Source organism: Brienomyrus brachyistius, unplaced genomic scaffold, assembly GCF_023856365.1.
Source record: "Brienomyrus brachyistius isolate T26 unplaced genomic scaffold, BBRACH_0.4 scaffold33, whole genome shotgun sequence".
Classification (NCBI taxonomy): domain Eukaryota; kingdom Metazoa; phylum Chordata; class Actinopteri; order Osteoglossiformes; family Mormyridae; genus Brienomyrus; species Brienomyrus brachyistius.
This window is the reverse complement of record NW_026042308.1, coordinates 316396-339048: the sequence shown is the minus strand read 5'-3', so window position 1 is coordinate 339048 and position 22653 is coordinate 316396. Positions and strand designations below refer to the sequence as shown.

Below are 22653 nucleotides of genomic sequence, written 5' to 3'. Positions count from 1 at the left end.
ACCTGCTAAAATGGGTATTTATGATTTCTCCACAGGATACAAAACATATCCATTTGTCATACAAAACTGCAACAAATTAAGTTCTGTTAGTACTTGGCCCTTAAGCCCCAGTTCTTTGGCTGCTACAACAGCTAGCTACCCTTCACAACCAGCTTGCTCTGACCTACAGTGGTGGAGGTGTAAAGCAATTCAACCACAGGGATCAATAACACATCAATTATTAATATTTACTTAGTGTTCATTATTATTGAATGGTACTTAATTTCTTATAAAGTTCAATTATGAAATAAAACTGCAAAAGTGTAAAAAACTCAATTTTACTATATATATACCAGAGTACCCAGTGGAAACCCCACGACGACATGGGGAGAACATGCAAACTCCATACACGTGACCCAGGCAGAGACTCGAACCCGGGTCATAGAAGTGCGAGGCAACAGTGCTAACCACTGCACACACACACACACAATTACCAAAGTATTGGGAGAACCCTCCAAATCATTGAATTCAGGTGTTCCAATCACTTCCATATCCACAGGTGTATAAAATCATGCACCTAGACATGCAGACTGCTTCTACAAACATTTGCGAAAGAATGGGTTATTCTCAGTAGGTCAGTGAATTCAAGCGTGGTACTGCGATAGGATGCCACCTGTGCAATAAGTCCATCTGTGAAATTTCCTAGCTACTAAATATTCCACACTCAACTGTTAGTGGTATTTTACCAAAGTGGAAAAATTGGGAACAACAGCAACTCAGCCATGAAGTGGTAGGCCACATAAAATCACATCACAGTGCGGGCCTGTTTGAGGAGCTGTCTGTATGCTAGGTAGAGGAATGGAGACCGTCCAAAGTGGAGACCAGGTACAACCTTGTACGCCTCCTTCACATTGCTATACATGTGTGTTTTTTTCCCATGTAGGAAATGTAAGGTGTTGTTGGTATGCTGGTATCACAGTCCCTAAGTTACAATGATTAAAATCACCAGTTACTGTAAACACTCTATCATTATGTTTGATTTCTTGTGCGCTTATAGCCTCATTCAATGTGTCCAATGCTGCCGTGCAGTTTGCATGTGGAGGAATGTAAACAGGCAGAATGAAAGCAGCGGTGAACTTCCTTGGCCAATAAAAGTGTCTGCATTTCAGCATTCAGTGCTCCACATCACTTGAACAGTGTTTACATCACTTGAACAGTGACAGTCTGAGTACCACTGGTTGTTGATGTAAATGCAGATTCACCCCCTACTGAGTTTGCCAGATACTACTGTGCAGTCCCCACGATGAATGGACTGCAGCTGGACAGCTGATTCTACAATATTGTCCTACAGTTATGTTTCAGTGAAAATCAGCGCACAGCAGTTCTTAATTCTTAATCCTAGTTCCAAGTTCATCCATATTATTTTCGAGAGATCGAATATTATCAAGCAGAAGGTTAGGGAGAGCTGGTCTGATACATACCTCTAGTCTTAGTTTAACATGTAGCCCTACCTCTCGGCTCTGCTGCAAGTGGGCTCTGCCTGCAAGATTTCTGACAGAGGGGATAATCCAAATTTGGCAGATTAAGAATAATATTGTGAAGTTGTATACCAATCTCTACCTCAGTGTCCTCTCTAAGATGCCAAATAGTCTATCTGCTGGGGAAACCTCTGAATGCTTAGGTTCACCCATCCCTACTGCAGGCACAAGCAGACTGATGGGATGTGCCAGAGATGTGGTCAGAGCATGGCTGCATAGTAATGATACCATCACTGCTACTGGAGATGTGGATGCAGTCCTTAGTGTCCTGAAGCAGCATTCTTATTTGACTGTGCATTCTGGGATGCCTCCAGCAGATTTTTGTTCAACCAAGTCAGACGCTAAGGAGGATCCTCTGGACTATTGGGTTTGGCTGAATGAGGCAGCAGATGATGCCAAGGGGTTTATTACATGAGAGGTTAGGGCACTGCCATGTCTATTAGAAATTGATCTGTAGGAATATCCTATTAATGCTTTTACATTTATTTGATGCTTTGATCCAAAGCAGCTTACAGTAGATGAGTATTTATGTCTGCTCCCTGGGACTCAAAGCCCTTTAGTGCCCCGGTGTCTCAGCATATGGTCGCTGCTGATCCTGGTGGGAGGGGACTTGTCATTGGTGATGTAACCACTACTGTCTAGCTCCTCTACCATTTGCTTCCCATTGTAATTTCTCAAGTCAAGGTGCACCCTGGGGTGGCATGGTGGTGCAGTGGTTAGCACTTTTGCCTCACACCTCTGGGACCTGGGTTCAAGTCTCCGCCTGGGTTACATGTGTGCAGAGTTTGCATGTTCTTCCCATGTCGTCGTGGGGTTTCCTCCGGGTACTCTGGTTTCCCGCCACAGTCCAAAAACATGCTGAGGCTAATTGGACTTGCTAAATTGCCCGTAGGTGTGCGTGTATGAGTGACTGGTGTGTGAGTGTGCCCTGCGATGGGCTGGCCCCCCATCCTGGGTTGTTCCCTGCCTCGTGCCCATTGCTTCCGGGATAGGCTCCGGACCCCCCGCGACCCAGTTGGATAAGCGGTTTGGAAAATGGATGGATGATTTGCTAAATCATATTACATTCTTGTGTAATGTGACTGAATTTCTTTGAATAGGAACAATTAAATCCTTCCTCCTGTCATTACAATTCAATGAAACATCCTGCGGGCTGTGGCCAATTCCTGCAGCAGTTTTTCAATGCCATGAGGCACAATTCATCAATGGCAAATTTGGCACAACCCTAGACCGCTGTTCTATGTTAATGTTATCTCAAATGTTCGCTTCACCCTTTAGTTAAACAAAACACCAGTTCCACAGCTGATCACATATATTTTACATATTGTATTAAAACCATATATTTTTAAAAAATTATATTAAAATATAGATTTTATTTTGATATATAATATGATACAGGGGCCTATAGTAGAGGTGGAAGATCTCATACTATGGTGCCATGACAACTATCTCTCCTTGAATGTCACTAAGACAAAACAAAGCATTATTGATTTTAGGAAGAACACAGCAAATCATATGCCGATATCCTTCAATGAGATCTCATGAGATTGTTGATAATCTTAGATACCTCTGTATTCACATTGCAGATACACTTACAGTCACTTAATATTAAATGCATTCTTAGGAAAGCTCAGCAGCGACTGTACTTCATAAGGCGCCGCAAGAGTTTTGGCATGGGCACCAAAGCCCTTGTGAACTTCTGCACTGCACAATAGAAAGTATTCTTACGGGCTGTATTACACTATGGTTTGGCAGCCTAACTGTACAAGACTACACGATGCAACAGAAGACTGTGAAAAGCAGCCAGAATTACTGGAACAGAATTATTGTAGGGCTCACTGTATGAGACCACATTTAGAAATGTTTTATTGCATGGGTTTTATTGTCACTACAGTACCGTATTTATTCTACGTATTTTTGCAATTACTGATGCATTGCTTGTGTAATGTGAGACGTTTTAAAATTGTAGAGGTTGTCTATTTCATTTATTTCTATTTATTTATAGTTATGTACATCTTGTATGTAAGGTAGGGAAAGAACAAGAGCAGAAGTATCTCATTGTGTATTTTTAATAAATCTTACAATAAACTTTAACTTCAACTTGAAGATAGTCTTCTACAGGGATGACCGTCCAGCCCTCCTCAAGGTCTGCCGTCATCTGTCCATCTCCAAAGGAGCTTGTGCGCTCTCCACAGTGCTCCATAGATGGGTGCGTGTAGACCGGGGAGGCCATATGTGAGTGAGAGACAGCAGACGTCAACTTGAAGTTAATCATGTAATGGGTCAACTGTCCAGTCCTCCTTATGGTCTGCTGCCGTCTGTCCATCTCCAAAGGAGCTTGGGCGCTCTCCACAGTGCTCCTTAGATGGAGGTCACCTGCCGGTGCGAGACAGGTGTTTAGTCATCATCTAAAAATCTGTTAGCAGATCAGTTGTGACAGTATTATTGACTGGGATAGTTAAGGGGTTACTTGTGCATATATATACTCCCATTAACAACATGATGTAATTTGGACTGATGGGGGTGGAGCCCAGGTCTGTTGTGATGTGTAGCCATGATAAAAGTAGAATAGATCAAACCCATATTTTCAGTTCAGTGTTTGGGCTACCCCCCGCGACCCAGTAGGATAAGCGGTTTAGAAAATGTATGGATGGATGTTTGGGCTACCATAGTGTCTGTGTGTGTGTGTGTGTGAGGTGCTGAATGAGAAGCTACACTCACTGCTCCCTCCTCCGGGATGGTGATGGTGATGGACTGGTTGCTGCCGAAGGGGGTACTGGGCCCTTGTTCAACGTCAGTGTTCCTGGCTGAAGGGGAGGGTGGCAGGAAACAGTGAGGGCTACGTGTGGGCATCATGATACTTGTGCCGCTACAAACTGAATCTGAATTTTTTTTATGTCAATTTCAACTTATTGAGATGCACAATCCGGGTCCTTGAGGAAAAATGATCGACCACAGGTTCACAATGCAACTCATTTCCACGTTCATGACAGTTCTGCAGGTTGGGGTGAAGTGGAAGTGTGTGGCGGGATATTTAGGGCAAGAGCCAATGCAGGATCATATGCGTAATAAAAATTAAGCAGTACCGGCACTGCTATATTTGAATCTTTATCGTACTGTACCACCACTTCTCACAAGTTGCCAGTACTCTGCTACTCAGAGACAAGCGTCACGCGAGAGTGGCGGGGCACCGCGCGCAGTACCGACAGTGTTGTTGAGGTGCTTCTGTTGTTCCCAACACCCACTCCGCACCCCCGCCGTAGTACTCACGGTCAATACAGTAGCAACACTTTAATTTCTCCACTTCGAGCACTGCTTATACAGATCACCATATTAAACGCCAGTTCAACTGATGCTCCCGGTTATTAGCATTTGCAAACTGAATTCAGATTCAACTAATAAATTCAGAATCAACTCATAAATTCCAATTCAAACTAATTAATTCAACTAATAAATTCAGATTCAGTTTCTAGTGGCACAAATATCAGCCCATAGCTACGCTCTCTCTCCAACACACATATCGTACGTCAAAGTGGTTAAAATAAAGTACTCTACCTGAACTGCTCTGACTGGACCAGGAGCCCTGCATGTGCCCAAATGGCCAGGAGGACAGGGAAATTTCCTCACTGGAGCCAGTGGTGGTGACGTTGGCTGGGGTCTGTGGGCAGGGCTCTGAGGCTAGGCGCAGCCAGGTGTGGGCCTCTGGGATGGCATGCAGCAGTAGGAGGAGCCAGGCCTGCACCACCAGCGCCAACGCATGCTCAAGGTCATCCCAAGTGGAGGGAAGACCAAGAGCTGCGTTGGCACGTGTGTGGAAGCAGAGCCTGGCACCCCACAGCAGGGCAGAGGCCACCCAAGTAGCAAGCAGCCATGCCACCCTGCATTTTGAGGGCTGCCTCTGGAACCAGCTGCATGCCACCCCAGAGAGCGCCGCACTGAGGAGGACCAGCACATAAATGAAAGCCATGGTGAGGTCCTGTGGCCGGGACCGACAGGCTAGCTGGCCCTGATTCATGGTGATCGCAACTACCCATAGGGTAGTTGCGATACCTTGTGCCCCGGCCAGCAAGGCAATGAACCCCACCATGGCTCCAATGATGCGGCTATATGTTGTTTGTGCCAGCCGGTGTAGCCGCATGCCCTGGGCCAGCAGGCATGCAAGGCATGGCACAAACAACATAGCCAAGATTGCATATCTATATATGCAGGCATGCTGGCCCTCCTCAGTGAGATACACCGCGCTGAGGCCGCATAGCCCAATGATGCTGGCTAGCAGCAACAGCAGCGGTGTTACCTCGCTACGCCTTTTTGCCTCGATGTTCCGCATTAAGCGGCACAGCAGCACCAGGGCCAGGATGAGGGAGGCCAGGGCTGCCCCGCCCAGTCCCACTGGCACCACCACACCCCATACAGTGCCCAAGTCGCAAAGTGGGGTGAAGGGCCACTTGAAGGATGTGCACCTTTGAAAAGAAGCTTCACCCTCGGAGAAGCTGTTGTCAACAAGAGACATCATGATGAGGAGGCTCGCCAAGAAGGATGAGAATGCCATTGCTCACAGAGACAGAGAACGCAATAAGGAGTTCACAGGTGCGTTTCGTTTAAATAGGCAAATTTTCTATCGCGTTTTACGTCATTGACAGTTCTAGAACGTTGCAATAGTCCACGTGTATATGTTTTTTTTTAAAAAAAGTTGAATGATACATGAGTTATTACTAAACATTATGTTGCAGTAGTATAATTAATTTCCCGGTTTATGAGCTATCTAATATTTTACAGTTTATTCGTTCTTAAGGTCAAAGCGTTGCTAAAATAAATAAATCACCATAGCCGTCCAAGGCGTAATAAAAAAAGGTATTTTATGTAGTAAGCGGTGCGGGGGGCGACCGCACTCAAACTCAAGTTGCACCAGTGAAGGGGGAGATATTGTGTGCAGGAGAGAGAGGAAGGCTCGTCGCAGGGAGCGTAAACGGGTATGTTTTCCCGTACTCGGTGAGATTGGGCAAAATTAGGTCTAGTATAGAGAATTTCGCTAAAATATTTTTACTCTGTTACTATGTCATAGGAAAAAAACTTCGCAAGCTTTGCACGTTTAATTATCCATCCTTCTTTGAATTCGTTTAAAATCAGTTTAAAGTTTACCTCAGCTACTTTTGCATGAGCGCCTTTTTTGTGTTATAAATACCCCAATCTCTATTACAGTAAAACGATATCGCTATATTTATAAGAAAATCACATCGCTAGGACAGCACGCTTATATACGCATATGTATTGACATATTCAATAAAATGCTGTTTTTGTTTTTTACTTCGTTTATCGTTATTTTTTGACTTTTCAACTGTTTTCAAGGCGGCGCTTGCGTTTCCGCGGCAATTTCTTTGCATAACCGGTTGACATTGATATTGGGAAAAATATTTTTACTGTCATAGAAAGAAACCTTACCTAGCTTTGCAGTTTTACCTTTTATTACTCTTATGCATCATTTAAAAATGAGTTTAAAGTTTACCTCCGCTGATTTTGCCTGAGCGCTACATGCGTTCTCCGAGATAATAATAATCATTTTCATCCCCCGGAGGAGTACGGTGGGACGGGATAGTCCTCCTTCCAGGGAAGCATAACTCTTTCTAATGTTTGACTGTAGTGTGAGTGTGAGAATGTGTGGATGCGATGGATTTTAACTGCAGCGCAAATGTGTCCTTCGGGGGCGGCCTTTCGGACATAGACGGGGGAATAAAGCTGTGCACGGAGTAAGGTTTTGGATTGAAACCGCGTGGGTCGCTGTGTAAAATGCTGGACTGATTATACTTAACCTGTTAATCCCAGGCAGTGATGTGTGTTTGTTTGAGCCCGTGTGAGAAAACCGTGGCTGGCTTGGTATTTGTCGTGAGAGGGAAAATCTGTAGCCTGCAGCCTTATTTAATAAACGACTCCTTTTGTATCCCTTGGTGTTCTCCTTTGTTTTGACCTTACCAGAAAAGAGGAAGACGTAATTAAGTCGTATTTGCATTCTGCGTGTTTTCCCTAATCCTTCCTCACGTGTCCAATATAAAACTGTTATCAATTACGTTACATATTTTCTGTCAGACAACACAACGGAACTTATTAACCAGCAGCTATATCCTCTGCAATGAAATAATTCCGGAATCCGGATTTATAACTGCGTTGGACAAAATCACTACTGTAGGTAAGTTAAATACAGCATATGTGTTGTGATATTATCAGTTATATTTACAAGTAAAATGAAAATAGATGTAATTTATGCCACAGAATGCTTTCCGTCCTTATTTCACGGACGGATTGGGCCGTGGCAACACCGTTTGCACATGCGCAGCTCATTCACATCTATTTCAGCTGCCGTGCGGTCACGGGAATATGCTGCTTCTTTCAGCCGGAGCTATCGCTCACTGATCAGAGCAGACACAGGGAAATGAGTAACTGTCAAGGGCGTAGATTTGCTCTGGACATTGGTGGGGACCACCCCACCCCCTGCCCCACAAGCATCTCGAATTAAAGGACTAGCTTGGCATGCAGCCTGTGTGATTAGGTTAAGGCAGTGAGTTCAGCCAATGGCTGATATTTCTTCAGTACTGCCTGAGCACCTGAATATGCTCCAGACATGTTGGCAGCACCATCATATGTCTGACCTCTTAAACATGTCATCGGAATATTCAACCTCAAAAGCACATCCACAGCCATCTTGGCAATCTCCACTCCTGTAGTTCCTGAGATGTCATATAAGCCAATAAAAACCTCATGTGGAACCAGGTCCTCATCCACATATCTTAAACATATAGACTCTTGCTCTGCACCTGCGATATCTTGAGTACCATCTATAATGATTGAGAACTGCAGGACAGATAGAGACTGGATAGTCTGTGCAATATTTCTGACAATGCTGTTTCCTAACATCTGCAAAATCTCATTTTGCACTTGTGGAGAGGTATAGTCATGACAATGGCATAGCCAGTCAGAAAGGCAGGCATCATCCTTGGCTTTATATTTTAAATATTGAAATAGGTTACCATCGTCTTTGTCATGACCACGCAGTGCCAAACCCTGCCTAGTAAGATACTGTACTGCACCTACAATAATTTGTAAACAGTGTCTGGCATTTTCCTGTTGTTTTGACCAGGCGGTTGAGAGTTGTGTATTTATTGGGACTGCTTCTTGACAACTAACTGTGACTGCATGATGATGGGATTTAGTATTTTGATGGCGTTCAAATCTTTCAAGAGCATTTTTCCAGTTAGTGAACCCCTTTGAGCAGAATGCAGGGTCTGCCTTTTTTGACATAGTACTTTTCTGTATGGTATATATTTTCACACAGTGAAAACAGAGAATTCCCTTAACTGTGGGGCTATAATGAAGCCATGGATATTCTTTGTACCACCTTTCCTGAAAATGGAGGACCCTATTGGACAATGTTTGAACAGGGATGGATTTGGCGTTAGGCTGGTTTGGCTTATTTGTAATATGCAGAATATCTCCACTACTACACTGTTCCTCATTGTTGTCACTTTCACTGTTACTCTCCCTGCTGCTCACTACAGGTGGACCAGTTTCCTTAGAAATACACCACATTATACAATTAGTCATACTGTAAGACTGACTATGATGATACATATGTGACTTTATGAGAACACACCACTCATTCTATTTAGATAACATACTTTTTATCCCTACATTAAAACCATGAGGGGCGGCATGGTGGTGCGGTGGTTAGCACTGTTGCCTCACACCTCTGGGACCCGGGTTCGAGTCTCCGCCTGGGTTACATGTGTGTGGAGTTTGCATGTTCTCCCCATGTCGTCGTGGGGTTTCCTCCGGGTACTCCGGTTTCCCCCCACGGTCCAAAAACATGCTGAGGCTAATTGGAGTCGCTAAATTGCCCATAGGTGTGCATGTGTGAGTGACTGGTGTGTGAGTGTGCCCTGCGATGGGCTGGCCCCCCATCCTGGGTTGTTCCCTGCCTCGTGCCCATTGCTTCCGGGATAGGCTCCGGACCCCCTGCGACCCAATAGGATAAGCGGTTTGGAAAATGGATGGATGGATGGATTAAAACCATGATTATGTGCTTAAAGGGGCAATTCACGCAAAAAATGAAAATTCTGTCATCATTTATTCATCCTGTTATTGTCACAAGTCTTTTTAAGTTTTTTTTCTTCTGATGAACACTAAAGAAGATATTTTGAAGAATGCTGAAAACCTGTAACCATTGATTTACATAGTATTTGTTTTTCCTGCTACGGAAGTCAATGTTTAACGGTTTTCAGCTTTTTTTCACAATATCTTATTTTGTATTCAACAAAATAAAGAAAATCATAAAAGTTTGGAACCACTTAAGGAGTAAATAGTGAGTAAAGTTTTTTGGGGGGCTGGACAATGCCTTTAATAGGCCTGACCTTTGACCCTAACTCTTCCCCTCTGACTGCACTAGTACCTGACAGGATTGCCACCTGATGAAATAGCGTGACAAAAAAGTGAGACATGTCAGTTCAAAACTTTTGCCAAAAACACTAATGAATCACTTACATCCTCAGCCTATCACTCCTCATAATGTTAAATATTAGTATAATCAACATGTATAATACACACACACATAGTATATGTTATATATAATCGACATTCAGATTCACCTCCTGTGACCTTGCCTCTTCACCTGAACTACAACATGGCTGATCTGCTTCTGTCCCCTAATAAAAAAACATTGAGGGATTCCTTATGAGCATTGACAGAGAATGCCTCAGCCTATTATCGGTAACAATGTTAAATCTCAGGACAACTAGGTATAATAATATCAAGTCATCGTTCAACATCACCTGTGACCCCTTCTCTCCATCACTGTCTGATACACAGCACAGTTGTTTAGGTTCTGTCACCTGACAAAACAGGATAAACACATGCCATTTAAACAGCAATCATTTTATTTCACTTTTTCTGAGTCTTAGTGTGCAAATCTCGAATCAAATCATTAATGTTTGCCAAGTCAGTGAATGCATTTTAAAAACTATTTGTGCGAAGTGGATTGTCTATTGGTGAACTGTCAATAAAATTCTACCCACAGCCTCTCACATGATAGCAGGGAAATGCACAGCCAATCAAAATGTTCACATGTGTTTTGGGGGCGGGAGGACTCAAGGAGAGAACATGATTTATCCCTTTCTGCGTGTCTAAGTTAATGTTGACAGACAGTTTTTTTTTTTTTTAAGTGGATTAAATTATTGGTGGGGACATTTCAATGGTCGGAGGATATTGGTGGGGACACATCCCCTCTGTCCACCCTAAATCTACGCCCCTGCGGTAAACACAATCCGCCGTGCCATCTGCAGATGCCAGCTAAAGCTCTATCATGCAAAAAGGAAGCCATATCTGAACATGGTCCAGAAGCGCCGTCGTGTCCTGTGGGCCAAGACTCATTTGAAATGGACTGTTTCAAAGTGGGAAAGTGTTCTATGGTCAGACGAGTCCAAATGTGACATTCTTGTTGGTAATCAAGGGCGCCGTGTCCTCCGGGCTAAAGAGAAGGGAGACCTTCCAGCGTGTTATCAGCGTTCAGTTCAAAAGCCAGCATCTCGGATGGTATGGGGGTGCATAAGTGCATACGCTATGGGCAGCTTGCATGTTTTGGAAGGAACTATGAATGTTGAAAGGAATATAAAGGTTTTAGAGCAACACATGCTCCCCTCCAGAGGACGTCTGTTTCAGGGAAGGCCTTGTGTATTTCAGCAGGACAATGCAAAACCACATACTGCAGCTATTACAACCACATGGCTTCGTTGGAGAAGAGTCCGGGTGCTGAATTGGCCTGTCTGCAGTCCAGATCTTTCACCTATAGAGAACATACAGTAATTATCTGTGACACCCATGGTGCACTGTGAGCAGGTATACAGGCCAACAGAGCATGCAGATAATTATCTGTGACACCCATGGTGCACTGTGAGCAGGTATACAGGCCAACAGAGCATGCAGATAATTATCTGTGACACCCATGGTGCACTGTGAGCAGGTATACAGGCCAACAGAGCATGCAGATAATTATCTGTGACACCCATTGTACACTGTGAGCAGGTATACAGGCCCACAGAGCATGCAGATAATTACTTGTGACACCCATTGTACACTGTGAGCAGGTATACAGGCCCACAGAGCATGCAGATAATTATCTGTGACACCCATTGTACACTGTGAGCAGGTATACAGGCCCACAGAGCATGCAGATAATTATCTGTGACACCCATTGTACACTGTGAGCAGGTATACAGGCCCACAGAGCATGCAGATAATTATCTGTGACACCCATTGTACACTAAGAGCAGGTATACAGGCCCACAGAGCATGCAGATAATTATCTGTGACACCCCTTGTACACTGAGCAGGTATACAGGCCAACAGAGCATGCAGATAATTACCTGTGACACCCATTGTACACTGTGAGCAGGTATACAGGCCCACAGAGCATGCAGATAATTATCTGTGACACCCATTGTACACTGTGAGCAGGTATACAGGCCCACAGAGCATGTAGATAATTATCTGTGACACCCATTGTACACTGTGAGCAGGTATACAGGCCCACAGAGCATGCAGATAATTATCTGTGACACCCATTGTACACTGTGAGCAGGTATACAGGCCGACAGAGCATGTAGACAATTATCTGTGACACCCATTGTACACTGTGAGCAGGTATACAGGCCAACAGAGCCTGCAGATAATTACCTGTGACATCCATTGTACACTGTGAGCAGGTATACAGGCCCACAGAGCACGCAGATAATTATCTGTGACACCCCTTGTACACTGTGAGCAGGTATACAGGCCCACAGAGCATGCAGATAATTATCTGTGACACCCCTTGTACACTGTGAGCAGGTATACAGGCCCACAGAGCATGCAGATAATTATCTGTGACACCCCTTGTACACTGTGAGCAGGTATACAGGCCCACAGAGCATGCAGATAATTATCTGTGACACCCATTGTACACTGTGAGCAGGTATACAGGCCCACAGAGCATGCAGATAATTATCTGTGACACCCCTTGTACACTGTGAGCAGGTATACTAGGGACTTGGAAATCCTGCTTTGGTCGCTCACTCTAATATTCCGTGTGATGACGTCATCATTTTTTCAGCGGTGGCTACGGGGTGGGTGCGAATATGCGGTTTTCGCGGCTAGCTCTGCATTCAACTTATGAGATATCCGCCATTTTGAATAATTTATTTATCCTTGATTTTCTTATTTTTTACCGGATCAAAATCGGTTCAGTATTCGCGGAGCAACAACAATTTGAAAACAAGGTAACTTTCACGCACTAAATAAAAATCGAAAGAATCGTGGGGCATCGATTATTTGTGCACAGGCATATTTATTGCACCCTAAATGTGAAAATTGCCAACTATGATGACGATTGATGCATGCCCACACTATACAATCGTGTGTCCACTTCTGGATGATTGAAGATTGAAGGGATTTTATGTGCTGTACGGAGGATGGATCAATGTCACGTGACCACTGATCTGGCTCCTGATTGGTTAGACATCATGCCAGTTAACGTAGATACCCCCAAGTAAATTTTCATTTCAACATTCAACAACAAAAATCACTAAGATTGGTTAGATATTGGCAAAGTTCTGGTTGTTTAAGTGCACCATACCCTATTTACAATTTCTTACATTTATTGAATGAGGCGCAGGCTGCCCTCCGCCTATGCAGAGCGAAGTTGTTCTAAGTAGTCACAGTTTTTTCTGCAGCTCTAATTGTAATTACATTAGAACAGAAATCCCATTTCAGGCATGTTAAATCTTCAATATCTCTGGTTCTATTAAAGATATATTGACAAATGAGGTATCATTTTTTATGGTTTTTTAATCTATTTCCATTAAAATAGGTGTGAAGTTAATCAAGACAATTTGGTGAAAAATTTCCAAGTCCCTAGGTATACAGGCCCACAGAGCATGCAGATAATTATCTGTGACGCCCATGGTGCACTGTGAGCAGGTATACAGGCCAACAGAGCCTGCAGATAATTACCTGTGACACCCATTGTACACTGTGAGCAGGTATACAGGCCCAAAGAGCCTGCAGATAATTATCTGTGACACCCCTTGTACACTGTGAGCAGGTATACAGGCCCACAGAGCATGCAGATAATTATCTGTGACACCCATTGTACACTGTGAGCAGGTATACAGGCCCACAGAGCATGCAGATAATTATCTGTGACACCCATTGTACATTGTGAGCAGGTATACAGGCCCACAGAGCATGCAGATAATTATCTGTGACATCCTTTGAACACTGTGAGCAGGTATACAGGCCAACAGAGCATGGAGATAATTATCTGTGACACCCCTTGTACACTGTGAGCAGGTATCAGTACTGACTACTTTTTATATTGAGTCACATGTTTTATGTGAATTACTTTGTACTGAACTGAAGGCCAGTATTTGTCACTGTGAATATGTTGTTGCAGACATCCATCCAGAAATCAGAGCTGGGGGAAAAGATAAGGTCCTTATTCCAATTAATTTTTGGTACAAATATCAATGTGTCTGTTGCAGATGGAGGATTATATATTCTAGAGGTTTCTTTTTATTTTTAAGTTGCAGAATGTTGTCTCATCTGAGGAGGATTCAGTGTATTATGTGTGAGGTTCATTTTGGTTTTGATGCTGGATTCAGTTAGTAAATATTAGAATAATTACATATTCTCAACTCGTATTTATGGATTAAGTCTTCGAATGTCATGAAATGACTGTTACTGAAAAGGATGTGGAGATGTGTAATCCCTTTCTGTTCCCGTGAGTGATAGTGAATAGTGATATTGTGAAGTAGGAAGTCCAGATTATTCCAGATTGGCGTGTATTTACAGGGTCTGAGAGTACAGTTAGTGATTTTAATGGCTTTCCACTGGGCTGTCAGTGCTGTGGAAATGGCAGCACTGTGTTGTTAAAGCAGTTTTGTTTCTTTAATGACATTTTGTGTAAGTCTGCATGTCTAAGATTTTTACAGTACAGCTGCTCCTGCTGTAACCATGAGCTGCTGTTACTGCTGTAGTGTGACCATTTAGTTAAGTCTTGCAGTTGATTTGCTAAGTAATAATTAAGAAAAATGAGCTTGTAATCCACCTTGAGATTTACTTTTCTGTAATGTGGAATGTTTGATTTTGTGTTTTTGTTTTTCCAGCAAAAATGTGGCATTAATGAGTTAAGAATTTGAAAGAATTTTTCTGAAATTATTCTGGACGAGTAATTTTATTTTTTTTTGATTGAAGTGGGAGACTCATCTATTGTTTTGAATAAGGGGGTGTAGTTGAGGGTAACCAAGTCTGACAGCCTGTGGGAGATGTAGATACCCAAGTACCGGATATTTCCAGTGTGAAATCCTTTGCATTTGTTCTTTTTGCGGATGACGTGAGTGTATGTGTTTTCTGTGTGAGATTCGTTAGTATGTCCTAAGGAGGCACCTGTAGGCAGTGAGACCGGACTCTCTCCTCAAGTGCAAAATGTGAATTTGCATTTTTACAGGGTGGTTCTGTAACACTCCTTAATATTCATGAGAGAATATTACTGATTGGTCACTGAATCCCTTAAACCAGGGGAGCCCAAATCCAGTCCTGGAGGGCCAGAGTCCTGCACATTTTTGGGTTTCCCCTCATTTAACACACCTGATTCATCTCCTTGTGCTAATAACCACACAGCTTTTGAGGTGAATTATTTATGGTGGAACAGGGAAAGAACTTTGCTGCACAGGGCACCGGCCCCGCAGGACTGTATTTGGACACCCCTGCTTTAGGTAGAAGAAACAGGCAGCACAAGTCGATGTTAACTAGCCAATGAGGTAGTGCCCCTCTCATAAATATTAATCAGCTAGCCAATCGTGTAGGGCTTCGCTCATGAATATTAAAAAGTTCTGCTGATCCACGGTGCTAAAAGAAATTAGAGCCCGGGACACACTGGATGTACGGCGGAAAATATCAAATTTCATTTCGGCGCCCATGTTAACAGATTAGAGCGGCCGCGTGCGTGCGCGAGATGCGGGGCTCACGCCTCGCGGCAGCGGCGCAGCGTCTACAATCACGCGCGCGGTAAGCGGTTCTCTATGGAAGCGTATTGCATTAATCTGGGAAAAAAATCAATTCTGTTTTTCCGAATTAATGAGATAATAATCCCGTTTTTCAGAGCAATATTTTTCTGAATTAATGAGAACCTTCCTGTTTTTTATGATGCACGATCTGTGCCGGAATCATCGTTTATATCAGAATCCAGGTCCAAATGTTTATTAAATATCACTTTAAACATGTAATAATATTACTTAAACATTCTGTTATTGATGGCCATTTTCGAGCCGCATGCGACGGAATTAGCGGTTAGAAGGAAAGACTTTAGTATTGATCTCTGGTGCCGTTTTGTGGAAAATATGCTTGTGATGAATATGTCTGAGGAATGTCGCTGCTTTGTCATTTTTTAATTAAATTAATTAAGATGTTAGTTTAGCTCGCGCCCCATTTTGGCAGCTCTTCCCGCCGCCGTCGCGCGCCCACTTTATGTTTCATAAACTTCAGTTCCCGCTTCGTTAGGGGAAGCTGTGCTGTTTTTATATCGTACAGAAACATAAAGTACAGGCGGCCTGATGGGATTAATAATTCTTCCTCCTGCCTACAGACTCCTGCCAGCTGATGCTGGACCCCAACACAGCAAACAGACTCCTGTCTCTGTCAGGGGGGAACAGGAAGGTGACATGGGGGGCAGAGCAGCCATATCCTGATCATCCAGAGAGATTTGACAGCTGCCCCCAAGTTCTTTGCAGAGAGAGTCTGACTGGCCGCTGTTACTGGGAGGCTGAGTGGGATGGAGATGCAGCCTGGATAGGAGTGACTTATAAAGGGATCAGGAGGAAAGGAGGGAGTGACTGTTGGCTTGGATACAATGACAAGTCATGGAGTCTGAGCTGTGATCCTGACAGTTACTCTGTCCGGCACAATAATAAACAGACTCTCATACCCATACAGCCCTCAGGCTCCCGCAGAGTAGGAGTGTATCTGGACTGGGGGGCTGGTGCTCTGTCCTTCTACAGAGTCTCCTCTGATGGACTGACCCCCCTGCACAGATTCACCTCCTCATTCACTGAGTCCCTCTATCCAGGGTTTTGGGTTTATAGAAACTCCTCTGTGTCACTGTGACGTGTTGCTGGTTCTCCTGGCAAAAAGGTAAAATCTCTGCCTTTTAACCTTTATAATCCTTTTTACTCTGAAATGTACAGAACTGTGCAAAAGTCTTAGGCAGGCAAAGAAAATGATGTTTAGATTATCCTCCTGTTGGTGTAAAACTATGATATGATGCCTGTCAAAGTGTGTCAGCTTCGCCATTTCAGAACCTCTGCTAAAATCATCCTAGTATTTGCAGCGACTGTCCAGTGCAGCCATGTATTTTTTGACTTGGCCACTAACACACCTCATACAGCTAGTCAATCTCTCACTGACCTTTTAAACCAATATATGATACCACCAAGGTGGGTGGTGTAGCAGATACTGAATTAGCAGCTCAGCAGCTACAGCAGGATCTTGATTTAATTAGTAACTGGGCCGATACCTGGCAGATGAAATTTAACGTCGATAAATTTAAGGTACTCCATCTAGGGAGCAGAAATATAAAGTACAGGTATTTCATGGGTCTCACTGAAATAAAGGTAGCCGATCATGAGAAAGACCTTGGTGTGTATGTTGATGCTTCCATGTCCCATTCTCGCCAGTGTGGGGAAGCAATAAAAAAGGCCAATAGGATGTTGGGGTATATCTCCAGGTGTGTGGAGTTTAAGTCAAGGGAGGTAATGCTAAGATTATACAATTCCTTGGTGAGACCTCACCTAGAATATTGTGTGCAGGTTTGGTCACCATATCTTAAAAAGGACATTGTGGTCTTAGAAAAGGTGTAGCGTAGGGCCACAAAAATGATTCCTGGTCTTTGAGGAATGTCATACGAGGAACGTTTACTTGAGCTAAATCTGTTCAGTCTCAAGCAAAGGAGACTGAGGGGGGACATGATCCAGGTATATATGATTCTAACAGGTTTGGATGCTGTTCAACCAAATAGTTACTTCAGCATTAGTTTAAATACACGAACTCGTGGCCACAGGTGGAAATTAGCGGGAGAACATTTCAAGCTGGATTTAAGGAAGCACTTCTTTACACAACGTGTAGTCAGAGTATGGAATAGTCTTCCTGATAACATAGTGCAAGCTGAATCCTTGGGTTCCTTTAAATCAGAGCTAGATAAGATTTTAACTACTCTGAGCTATTAGTTTAGTTCTCCCCAAGCGAGCTTGATGGGCCGAATGGCCTCCTCTCGTTTGTATAGTTCTTATGTTCTTATATTTCATTATTTAATTCAGTTGTTGGTGAAATTTAACAAAATCAGAACGGCTGAGGTGCCCCCGAGGAGAAGTTTGGGAACTGAAGCGGTGTTCATCTAGCCATCCAACTAGATATCAGTAACTTTTTAGAAAACAGAAGAAATTATTACTAGTTTTTATTGTGTTACTTTTAATTTGCACACATTCTAATATTAAATTGTGTTTTTTGTTCTAAGCCAAAGTACACTTGCTACCCAGATAAACAGCTTTAAACATTTCTTTGGACTGACTAAGACTTTTACACAGGACTGTATGTTTGACAAAAGATAAATGCCTGTGTTCAGTGAGCTGAATAACATGAAAAATATAGTTTTATACGTTTTTTTCTCTGACTAAAATGTAACTAAATGTAATCCTGATTGAGGGGGGGCTTTCCCTCTCCCCTGTATATGTACATTTTATATATTTATGTCCATTTACTGTATTCCCTCCCTGTACAATGACAGTAAAGGCTTTCTGTTCTGTCCTATTAATATCCTGCTTCAGCGTCACCCAAAGCATAACTGAGTAACATAATGAAACCACAGTCTGCTGGATTAAGTTAAATTCACTGTATTACTGCAGCTGAACATAACTGACACAATGACACTCAATCAATGTGTATAATAATCATTTAACTGGAGACATAACAGACCGAAAAAAAACTGGAAAATATAATTATGTCCTGTTACTGTCCTGGTTCAGTGGAATAAATTAAATAAAAATGTTATTAATATATTTCAATAAATAATGAAATTTGTTTTATTAAATAATTAACACCCTTGCCACCCCCACCCCCCAGTAATAGGTCTGGTTGCTCCCCCATCGGACACAAGGGGCAGCTACCCAGACACCCTTGCCACCCCCACCCCACTGTAAAAGGTCTGGTTATACCCCCGTCAGACAGAACGGGCAGTTTCCCAGGCAACCTTGCCACCCCCACCCCACTGTAAAAGGTCTGGTTATGCCCCTGTCAGACAGAGCGGGCAGGTGCCCATGCACCCTTGCCACCCCCAGCCCACTGTAAAAGGTCTGGATGCTCCTCCGTCAGACAGAACGGGCAGGTGCCCAGGCACCCTTGCCACCCCCAGCCCACTGTAATAGGTCTGATTATGCCCCCGTCAGACAGAACGGGCAGGTGCCCATGCACCCTTACTCCTCTGCCCCCACTTATCTATCTGACTCAGATAAATTGATACATAGATAGATACTGAATCCCTCCCACGCCCGGCTGGCAAAAGCCACTAAATTTATCTGCATGCATTATCATTAATAACAGACGTGTAAAAATATACACAGACATCCATTGACAATCCACCATTGGATTCATTTGCTATTGCAGATTAACATTCTATACAGTGACTGTAGTCAGTTATAATGTCTCTCTATCAAGCTGCTGCCATATTTCTTACTTCCACTGGACACGTCAATTCACAGAAAAGCGATCATTCCGGAAACAATGTGTACTTTTCAGGGCCGCCATTAGGTGGAGACAAAACACAGATTACTAAATAAAATACGATCAGAATTAAATTATAAGAAAGCGGATATATGCGCGATATAAAATATGATTATTCCATTTTAACGGGACATATCTTTTTATGCAAGTTTGTAACTAGCAGTCATTTACATTCTTTTATAATAAAAAAAACCCAATAATATTATGAGCCATAAATCATCCATATATAAGCAGGAACAGACATCGCGCCGCTGAAGTTCAGCACTTTCCCGTTTGAGATGAACGTGATGTTGCCTTTTCCTGTCGGCGACCTTTAAAAATCCAGGACAGCAGCGGTTAGATGCAGCGTGTGCAGCGGTCATATTTACGGACAAAATCAAGCTGCTGACTATGACTTAGTTTGTGGTTAAGTAACAGCATAATACTACATTATTTGTGCTTATAAAGTGTTACCGATGAGAGAACACTTTGAAAATCAGTAAATAACATTTTCTCTTGCCTTAACTCTAAATCAGACCTAGAAGTGTTTGAGTAGATTACCAGGTTTCCTCTGGTTATTGCACTTACCGCACACAATATGGTGAAAATGTAAGTGAACCGAAATCTCCATGCAATGAATTAGCATCCTGTGAGTATCAAGTGCTGCACGCCATACATTAGCAATGGGCATCAGATCACTGTATTCAACAGGGTGAGGGGTTATTCAGGAAGGACGAGTGTATTATTATAAAACAGATTGATAAATCAGCTTGTTTAAGCAGTTATTACTGTATGTCTTGTTCAATAATCCAACATACTTTCGCAGCTGGCAGCTTTCAAAAAAGATTGACCTTTCTTGCAAAACTCGACATTTATGAAGGCCTCTATACCTTAACAAGCTTACGATTAAATGCAGCACGGCCCTTGATGTCCTGTCTGGATGTCTGGAGGTGATTTTCTGTACTGAGTTAGATGAAATGCATGAATCCATTTCCAAAAGCTGTTTATCTGGGTCCCCGCGATGGGGCCCTTTGGATATGGTGCCAGTATCTCACAGGCCTTGGACACCGAATCACTCAGGCATTTCTGAGTCGCATCTTTATTTAGCCTGATCTTTATTTTTTGTCTGGCAAATTTAACACAAACCAGTGTGTGGCCTGGATGACACACTAATGAAAGCGAATTCAGTGGCAGGAAAAGGTTTCCCGCTTATTTACATATATGTCAGAGGTTCACAGGGCTGCCAGCTTTGGTCTCCTGGCTGCTGTGACATTTTCAATTCGAGACAAATCTGCACACGCATTTACATGTATGTAAGAGTTTTATTACCTTGTAAATAGTCTATAGGGTTTGCAAGCTACCCAAACGCCTTTGATGTAACTAAATATAAATTTATAATAGAATAATATAGAATTGTCTATCCCAGGAACAACAGGTGCAGGCGGCAACCAACCCTGGGTGGGCACCAACACACCACAGGGCGCACACATTCACACAGCCACACTCACACAAGTACAGGGCCAATTTAGAGACGCCGATCAGCCAACCCTGAACGCCTTTGGACTGTGGGAGGAGACCGGAGCAGCACTGAAACACCTCACTCCAAACGGGCTTCAGTGCAGGTAATATATTAAGGCGGTGTTATGGTGGGGCGTCTGTGATGGGGGGGTGAGAGGTGGTGTTCAGGCTTAATCTAAAGTAGATTAGTGGGTTTCATTAGGAACAGTGACTACCTGCCCTATAGAGAGGAGGTGAAGAGACTGGTGGGATGGTGCAGTGACAACAGCCTGATCCTGAATGTGGAGAAGACCAAGGAGATGATCATGGACTTCAGGAGGAAACAGCCCAGTCATTCAGCACTCGTCACTGACAACAGTGCTGTGGAGGTGGTCAGCAGCGTCAGATTCCTGGGGGTGCAGATAACTGACAATCTGGACTGGTCACCAAACACAACATCACCGGTTAAACGGGCTCAGCAGCGTTTGCACTTCCTGTGCCGGATGAAGAGAGCTTTCCTCTCCCATCCTCAGCACCTTCTACCGAGGCACCATAGAGAGCGTGCTGACCAGCTGTATCTCCATCTGGTTTGGCAGCTCGAAAGCCTCAGACAGGAAATGGCTGCAGAGAGTGGTGAGGCCTGCAGAGAGGATCATCGGGACTTCTCTTCCATCCATCCAGGACATTGCGCACAAACACTGTCTCAGCAGAGCCCGTGACATCATCAGAGACTCCGCCCACCCCCACCACGGACTGTTCGCCCTTCTGCCCTCTGGGAAGAGGCTTTGCAGCATCAGGACCAGGACAGACAGATTCTCTAAGAGTTTTATTCCTCAAGCCATTAGACTCCTGAACTCTCAATACCTCATGCTTTTTTTTTAATTGTCTACTGCAATATGTCTGAAACGGCGACGTACACTGGTGTTTGCTGCTATAGTGCTGTAAATATATTTTTATGCATATTCCACGTTAATTCCACTTTATATTCTTTTTTAATTTACTCTACTGGGCCGATGATGAGTCAATGCAATGTAATTCTGCCCTGACGTGCACTAACCAGTGTTTGTTCTGAATGACAATGAAGTAGCTATTCTATTCTATTCTATTCTTTTCTTTTCTATGTCTGGATAAGTTTGGGCTGTAATACAGAGAGAAGCTGGTGGCCAAAGCAGTGAAGGTCATGAGTGGCAGATGCTCTGGGGTCCAAACAGGAGTTAGAGAGGTTGCCAGATATGCATTTTATGTTCACTGTAGCCCACACTGTTTGCATCTTGTCATTGTTGACTGTGTGAAAAATGTCCCTGTAGCTGCATGTTTTCTTCTCTTTGCTGGAAAGACTGTATGTGTTCATGTCAGGCTCAAATGTTCACAAGAAATGGGTGGATGTTCAGAAATAAATGTTCAGTGGGGCCCAGGGGAACTGCAAAGGCTCAGTGAGACTAGATGGGCCTGCTGCCGTGCTGCGTGTAGAAACCTTACGGAGAGGCTGAGTGCTGTACTAAGGCTGCCAGGTGAGATTTTAGATGATGCCGATCCCCAGAGAGCTGCAGAAGCCAGAGGACTGCAGTCTCAGATTGACTTGAGTTTTGTAGGGCTCCTTGTAGTGTTCAGAAAGGTGCTCGGTCAAGCAAAGTTTCTGCCAGACGTGCTCCAGTCACCTAAGGCTGATCTTAGCAAAGCAGCCGACCTCACTGACACCCTCAGACAGACCTTTGGAGAACATAGCAAAGAGGATAGCTTTACTGAGCTGTGGGTACAGTGACTGAAACATGCAGTGATCGCCACATTCCTGCCACTGTCAAACCAAAATGAA

At 43.5% G+C, this 22653-nt stretch overlaps 1 protein-coding gene and 2 long non-coding RNA genes across 4 annotated transcripts in view; 2 read left to right on the top strand and 1 right to left on the bottom strand.

The window, feature by feature from the left end:
* LOC125721506 (uncharacterized) overlaps nt 1–18392 on the top strand; it is a 42832-nt gene extending 24440 nt beyond the window's left edge. The window contains exon 2 of the long non-coding RNA XR_007385781.1: nt 17942–18392. This is a non-coding gene — a long non-coding RNA (uncharacterized LOC125721506). The remainder of the gene's footprint in view (nt 1–17941) is intronic.
* LOC125721476 (G-protein coupled receptor family C group 5 member B-like) lies at nt 3642–7841 on the bottom strand. 2 transcript variants are annotated; one of them, XM_048997419.1, is made up of 3 exons: nt 5073–7841; nt 4239–4324; nt 3642–3893 (listed from the first exon to the last, which is right to left on the bottom strand). In XM_048997419.1, the coding sequence occupies exons 1-3, from the start codon at nt 6064–6066 to the stop codon at nt 3879–3881; spliced, it is 1095 nt and encodes a 364-aa protein (XP_048853376.1). In that variant the 5' UTR covers nt 6067–7841; the 3' UTR covers nt 3642–3878. The 2 variants fall into 2 exon arrangements, with proteins under 2 accessions (XP_048853376.1, XP_048853375.1); XM_048997418.1 differs by lacking the exon at nt 3642–3893 and having other exon boundaries at nt 4041–4324.
* LOC125721511 (uncharacterized) lies at nt 10820–12139 on the top strand. The gene is made up of 3 exons (XR_007385787.1): nt 10820–11582; nt 11891–12014; nt 12077–12139. It is a non-coding gene; the product is annotated as an uncharacterized LOC125721511 (long non-coding RNA).
* Nucleotides 18393–22653: the final 4261 nt, after the last annotated feature.